General features: G+C 38.1%; 1 protein-coding gene across 1 annotated transcript in view; it reads right to left on the bottom strand.

The window, feature by feature from the left end:
- The window catches only part of LOC122808086 (fish-egg lectin-like), a 108608-nt gene extending 101661 nt beyond the window's left edge, over window positions 1-6947 (bottom strand). Inside the window, exon 1 of the mRNA XM_044079061.1 lies at window positions 6833-6947. Within this exon, the coding sequence (XP_043934996.1) occupies window positions 6833-6881 (49 nt within the window). The 5' untranslated portion in view covers window positions 6882-6947. The remainder of the gene's footprint in view (window positions 1-6832) is intronic.
- Window positions 6948-8039: the final 1092 nt, after the last annotated feature.

Raw genomic sequence — 8039 nt, 5'->3', positions numbered from 1 at the left:
CTCACGTAAGCGACTGATGCATGAGGTCTGTCTAATAAAAAAATTGAGAGGTAGCAAATGCATCACTACAAATGTACTGTGCAGTCATCATCATGTACACAAGAATATGTGTGCACAGTATATCCCTAATGTGTCCCAGAGCCCTGCTGTTCATGAGAAGCGATGGAACAGAAATTAAGTTCTTTAAATTGTGTGCTGTGCTGGACCTTTGCACAGACTTGGGCGTAACCATCTTCTTTTTTGCAGTTGTGCAACACTGCTACTGTTGCATTTGAAAGCTAAATATTACAAGAAAAAAAATATTGTACAGATTTACTGAGACACACCTGCTGTGTAAACACAATGAATGTCTGCACAGCAGTTTACAACATGATGGAAATGAATTGAAGGGGGAATGAAATTTTAACAGGAGAGTCTAAACCCCATAGAAATTTCATATAGTAAAAACAAAACAATGGTTTAAGTTATGTGTGAGATAAAAGGATAATCATTTGTCATTCTTACCAAAGTATCCCCAGTTGTCCATGGCTGCATTCGAACTGTCACCCATAAGTACTGATGCTGCAGCGCAGTACAGCAGGGTATATGTCCATGTTCTCTAACTCTCATCCCCTGACCATTTATTGTTGCTGTACTGTATACAGCAGATGTGCACATTTTCCACAGTTATAATTAAAACAAAATTGTGAATCTGTGGCAACTTCTAGGCCCTAACAATATTACAGGGAGTACAAGCATCCACATAATGATGTCAGGACACTTCATCAGCATGACCATCACAGGAAGTAAGTGCAACCACACTGAACCTGATTTTTTTATTACAATTTGCAGAACTCTATGTGCACAATACATAATAGGGACCAAAAACTGTGCGTATGGTTGCTTGGACACCATAACTTGTATTTTTCTTGTTTAAAATATTTTGCATATGATCTTTAACACAATGATATGCAAAAATGGGAAACGGTTGTGGATGGATGGATTATTTGAAAAATATGAGATGCCATTTTATAATAGCAATATATCATGCATTTGTGTGGGTAATATAGGTTTAGTTATGGCTCACTTAGTTTGGTCACTTATAACTCACTTTCATGTTCAGAACATGTCAGATGTGGGTAACCCCGCTGTTTCATACATGAGTGTGATATATTGCATAATTACACCATGGCAGAGAGTGAGTAATTCATACTTCACCCATGTCAGGAAACCTTGTTCACACAAGAGGGCACCACTTAACAGACCAAACCACATGCTCCCAAATATGGTTGAAAATAAAAATTAACCACGACACTGCTATGTTGCATTACTATTATATAATAGTATTATTAAAACTGTCGTACCATTTAAAGTAAGGCCACTGTAAAATATAAATTTAGTTTCCATTTCACTGTGCTAATGAAAAGTTGTTGGAGACTGAATAGAAATACACTACATATTGACATGCCCTGAATGTATTGATGCATTCATATACTGTGTAGCTGCTACCACTGTAAATGCAGCATCAAGAAATAGCAATAAAGGAAGCTAACTGACATACGGGATACAACTTTTTTTTTTTATGAACAGAAACATGTGGGCTTTAATGAATAACTATTTGATGGGAGAGCTGTATTATAAAAAAAGTGTTATTTGAGACTTGACTCCCTGTGGCACAAACAAAATATGTGGTTATTTCTGTTAGATGCTATCAGACTCTATGGCATGAAACACTAGGCTTTACCTCCTGGATGGACTGCAGTGCACTTCAGTGGGAGATAAATCCTCCAACTGAGTAAGGGCAATTAAGTTCTACCAAGCATTTTGTGTTCACCAACCTCTAGGGGGCAGTATGGCACTTATCTGAATGATGTGCTACACTGTTCCCCTTTGGTAAGTTTTCTGCAGATTTATAGGTTCATAGGTATGTAATAGGCTAATGGCCCTAGAGCCTTTACAAGCCTAACCCATAGGATTACCCTGGCATCATGCCACCCGACCTTAGTTCCTAGTGCCTGTGTCAAGTAGAGCCACTGGAGTGATCCCTGAGATTAATTTTCTATTTCCCATTCACTCATCAAGATTCCTCTTGAAGAGGGCCAGTGAGGTGCTCTGCTTGACATGTATGGGAAGTCTATTCCATAGCATGGGCAGTCTCTGGGTTATGAACCTGTCTTTCCAGCATGCTCTGTTGATTGTAGTAATGAGGTTGAGGTCTCTGGATCATGTGATGAGGAGGAATTGGGATTTCTTTAGATGTAGCGTTTCTAACAGAGCTGGGTCAGACATGGCTTTCTAAGTCAAGCAGAGATCGTCTCTAAGTAGGCGATATGAGACAGAGAATAGTTGGAGTTTTTTGAGTCTGTCCATATAGGAAAAATGTTTAAGGCCTATGATCCTCTTTGTGAGGTACTTTTGTGGCCTCTCCAGTTGCTGTAGGTGTCTAGTGAGGTACATGCCAAATGGGGCAGTGTACTCGATGACTGGCCTAATGAGGGAAGAGTAGGGGGAGACAATGACCTCTTTCTTCCTGGATGCAAAACCCTTAGTAATGAGATGTGCCACATAGAAGGACTTTCTGACCACAGTGGCAATGTGGTGTTCAAAATAGAGGTTGCCATCAACTTGTGTTCCTAGTGCTCTTATAATGCCTTCTGTGTTCAGTGGACTACCATCGATGTGGCAATTCAAGAGAACCGGGTTTTTCCCAAGGGGGGTGATGACACATTTTTTGGCATTGAGCTTAAGGCCATGGCTTTGGCACCAGTCATTGGTCTCATTGAGGCCTTTCTGTAGGATGTCAACATCACTTGTGGAGTTAATAATAGCTCCCAACTTGCAATCATCTGTGAACTTTGTCAACCAGAGTCCCTTTGTGTGATTCCAAACAGGAGAAGACCCAGGACCGAACCCTGCGGGACTCCACTCATGACTGGTCGGCAGTCTGACTTGGAGTCAGCTACTTTCACACTGTGGGTTCTATCTGTGAGCCAGTTTGAAACCCACCAAGTGATATAGGGGTTGATGCCTAGCTTATGTACCACCTTGCCTTCATCCACAGCTCTGGTGACTGACTCAAAGAAGTCGACCAAGTTCAGCAGGCATGATCTACCCTTCACAAAACCAAACTGTGTAAGATCCAGAGTTTGGAGATTCCCTATATCCTTGTTTATTAGGTACATGATGATGCAATCCATAGCTTTGTATATCAGACTCATCAGGCTAATGGGGAGATAGTTCCTGGCATCTGTAGTCGCTCTTCCCTTGTGGAGAGGGATGACTGTAGCAGTGCGCCATTCAGTTGGGACAAAGCCTGAGGTGAGGCTGTGATTGAACAGGATACACAGGTGAGGTGCCAGTTCACTCTGTAGTTCATGTAGATCAAAGCCGGGGATATTGACAGGTCCCATAGAAGCTGTATTCTTGAACTTGGACAGTGCTGTTTTAACCTGTGCAGCAGTAATACTGGGTGCCTGGCAATCTACTGGTATTGTGATTGGTCCTTTGGGGGGGGTAAAGTTGGCACTGAATCTGTCAGCCAGTATATTGGCAATATCTGTTGGCTTGGTATAGGAGGTACCATTGTGTAGTAGCTCAGAGCAAATCTGGGTATTGCCGTGGAGATTCTTTTCATAACTATAGAAGGCCTTATGGTTGTCTTTACTATCTTCTGCAATTCTGTTTTCATAGCTAGCTTTAGAGGATTTGATGAGGGATCTCAACCTTTTGTTGAGGCTGATAAGGGAATTTTTCCAGTCTTGAGACTTCACCTTATTCTGCATCAGTTTCCTCCTTCTGTTGCAGAGTTTGTTTATGGCAGGGGACCACCAGATTGGCTTCCTTTTTTTTTTTTGAGGAGAGCGTCTTGGTTCTATTGGGTATGGTGAGATTCATGCATTTGTGTATGTGTTTGTACAGTGCACTGGCGTATGATTCAGCAGTCATGCAACTATTCTCCATTTGCATGGGTGCTGTGAAGTTAGCCACGTCTGTTTTTAGGAGCCCAAAGTTAGCTTTGGAGAAGTTTTTCATGGTGGTTACATTTGTGGGGGGGGGGGGTGGAGGGAAAGCGTCTTGGTTCTATTGGGTATGGTGAGATTCATGCATTTGTGTACGTGTTTGTACAGTGCACTGGCGTATGATTCAGCAGTCATGCAACTATTCTCCATTTGCATGGGTGCTGTGAAGTTAGACACCTGAATGTTTTAGGAGCCCAAAGTTAGCTTTGGAGAAGTTTTTCATGGTGGTTACATTTGTGGGGGGGGGGGTGGAGGGATGTGGATTTATTTATTCACCATTATTGCTAAAAAAATAACATTTCCAGCTTTGCGTGTTGGATAGATTATGCCTGTGCCCTGTTATGACAGACACCTGAATACTTGAATTGTTCATATTATCCATCTTTTAACTCTGCATGTCCTTTTCATTTTAAATTCAAACAAGCTATTCCATTCAGTATAAAAAACTGTAAATTACAAGTAGAACGTGTTTGTGCAGTTGAAGTACAATATTTAATCAGATTATAAATCCCTTGGTCTAGTTGCTCATTTCAGGCAGTCCGAGATTATAACTAATTCACTTGTAACCAGTCTTATCCTGACTGCAGCTGACTTAATTAATATCAGTGATGTGTACTTAGACCAGTTTGCCCTGCACAGCTGCATGATATGGCTGCATAATGCATGATCTAATCTAGCTGTATTACTTCAAACATATATCTGCATTATAATCTAGTTCTGAGCTTGAACAATGAAACATAACTTTGATCTTTGTGCTTGAGAAAGAGTTCTAGTTTTAAATAATTACATAACCTTTGTCTAAACTTTATCTGTTAGCAGTTATCATGTACAAAAATGTGAAAGCCAAGTTCATGTGGAACACATGAAAGTGTATTTTTTCTGAGGACAGTACTTAACTTCTGTCTGACCATTAATGAAGCGTACGGTGCTTAAAGTGAAAGGAAAAGATAAACATTAAGGCGTGTTAGCATTGTTGTTAGAAAGCTGACAACACTAGTTTAGAAACAGGTTACCAGAAGGTTTGTTTTGGATGAGAGGGGTGGAGTGGCTTTCAGTGCTCTCATTTCTGGGTGTGTGGAGCCCCAGATTAGTTTAGTAAATACTTATGCCCTCTGCAGGTACAGCAACATATGGGGCAATATCTTCGGGAGGTGAATGTCCTACTTCTCAAACAAACTAGGGGAGAAAAAAAAAACAAAATTAAGTAGTTTCAATGGCACAAGGACAGCCTTGTCAATACTTGAAAATATGTAGCAAGAAAATAGAGCTATAATCCATTATTTGTTTTCTAGCAGGTATTCATTATGCCTATATATATATATATATATATATATATATATATATATATATATATGTATATATATATATATATATATATATATATATATATATATATATATATTCTTTTTTCTGCTATCTGTGCTGTAAGTGTATTGCACTATGTTATTCTGGTGTTCAGCATTTTGCAGCTTTGGGAAGGTGACGCATATTAGCAAATACTACAACTGAATGGAAAGATAATAACGCGAGATACTTGTTTAAGTGTCTGCTTTAACAAAGGCAGTTCACCTTATTATAAAATGATTAACAGTGTTCTGGGACCCGTATCTGTTAGTGGTTCACTAAAGAGACAATTGTATATTATTCTACAAAGTTTACAGAGACAAAACAAACAGTACTGAAGTGCATTTTATTCACAAAGCACTGTGCACTTACAGATAACATTACAACAATTTCCCCCTTATTCTTATCCAATGGCAGTAGCAAAGTATAAGCTGTCTTCTAAAAAGCAACACACTAGCACTTTGATGTCATTCACATTTTTAAATGAACGTGTAAAGTAAGTAAAAACCTGTAGAAGCTGGCAGGGTAAGCAGTGGTGCAATTATTAGAGAAACTGAACTACAGTGTTGAAAGATGGTAGAGGTGTTATGTACACTGTAACCTCTGTCAGTTCTGAATTTTCCATAATAAAATACAATGCTAAATTTTATTTTAGGCATATAACCTGATGTAGCTATACTTCTGTCAAAAATGTTTAACTCGTTACATCCTAGTGACGCCTCCAGGTGTATCCACAGTTAACTCCTACTGACGCTTCTAGGCATCAAATATTGCTTCTTTATATTTGCATCAGTAATTCCAAAACCATGCTATGTATAAGGTTTTAAAAGATTTCATCTTAAAGCTTACAATTGCAAACTCACCTGCATTAATATTTGACCTCTGTTTAGTTGAGGTAAAGAGATATTAACTGTTATTAATATATTAATTTATATAGTTTTCACATTTTTCTTAATATCTCAACAATCGAGTAACACAGACAGAACTCCTTACTCTCATACAGAAGCTCTCACCTAGATGAATAAAATGCTGCTGACAGTATGTGTGTAACTTGAGTGGCTGCTCAGATATTGTAAGCTGTCTAAAATATTACAAATGTAAAAGTTACTGTGTTTACTGTGACTTATAAAATTTGGTTTAAGATCTAGAACCTAAAGAATGCTACCACTATAAAAATAGTTTGCGCTGAAGAATTTGCCATTTATACTTCTCTCATAACCCCTATGGTTCCAGACATATGAACATTTGTTTGAAATCTGAGGACATAATTTTATTCTGTCAAAGGCTTAGGCTCTGACCATTGGAAGTTAAAAGTACAAACCTCCTGAGCTCCATTGGAGTGAATTTAATATCAAGTACCAGGATGTTGCATATTTCAAGTTACTACCTTTTTTAACTAAATTATGTAATAACAGCATTCTGTTCATCCCTCATTTGCATTTTACCATATGAATCTCCCAGTATTCCTTAGATGAAACAGTAATACATACCTGTAGCTGGTCCCCACAGATTAAGCAGTAACAAAATGGTATACTTCATCTCTAGGACAGATGCAGGATATGGCAAAAGTGAAAAGCTACTCTTCTTGACTTCAGAGGGAGTTATATAGGCAGCATTTCAGGTCAAATGTGAAAACATGTAGTGAAAAAATTGAGACACACCCTCTAAATAATCCCATTTGTGACGCCAATCACTTTTGTTTATTTTACAGAAATTCCCACACTGACAAAACTACCAAAACCAGTAAAAGTGCTTCATTATATGCATTCTAAATTCTGTGCCATTTAATGATTTACAGACAGGCTGCAAATTTCAACACCTCCCATACTCTGTACCAGAAAAGCTAAGACTATATTATAAGATTAATTTTACCATTAAGGACAGCAAACATTCCATCTACAGTGAATACATGTGTGAAATAACTTTTAAACTATTTGGAACAGTTTACATAGCTGCTGCACAACCATTTTGTAATACTGAAAAATAGACACTTACAAATATGTTGGTCCTTAAGGTCATTTGGCTGTGTCCCTTCACTGGAGAGAAATTTATATTTGACATTATTGATAACATAGCTAGCTTTTGCAATATATGAGGATCTAGGATTCAAGAGATATTGCTTTTTTGGATAAAATATAACAATTGTGTGAAGTGATTAATTGCAATGTAAAAGGATATAGGATGCAAGAGCTGTTTTTTTTTTTATGAAAAGTTAAAAATGGTTGTGTGAAGTGATTAGCATAACAGTACCTTTGAGGAAGGGACTCTTGCTAGTTATGTATAACAGATGGGCCGCTAGTCACTAATATCATTCATGATAATCTGGCTTGACTTCTCCAGCAGCAGATGGCTTGTTTGCAGTTAGTGCAGGTAATTAAGACTTTAAGTTGTTAATGATTTCCTTCCTGTAATCCAGGGTTTGATTATCTCTGCATCAGTTACCTACTGTTTGATTCTGACAAAGTCACTTAACCATGCAAGACTCCATGTTGTGGTTTGAGAAAGGTCCATGCAGATCAGTGTGTTATCCCGTTTAACAAATGCAACTACAAATATAATATAATTTTTAAAAGTCAGTCACTTAATCAATCAGTACATAAAACAATAAAGTTGTACTTTTTTCTATAATGCTCTGATATTGCTTGACATCTCACCCTTATAAAACCAACATTTCTTAAGCATCTCTCCAGTTCATCT

The sequence above is a fragment of the Protopterus annectens genome, chromosome 8.part0 (assembly GCF_019279795.1).
Source record: "Protopterus annectens isolate FY-2018-M chromosome 8.part0, PAN1.0, whole genome shotgun sequence".
Taxonomy (NCBI): domain Eukaryota; kingdom Metazoa; phylum Chordata; order Ceratodontiformes; family Protopteridae; genus Protopterus; species Protopterus annectens.
Note: the sequence above shows the minus strand (reverse complement) of the source record. Positions and strands in the feature narration are given on the sequence as shown.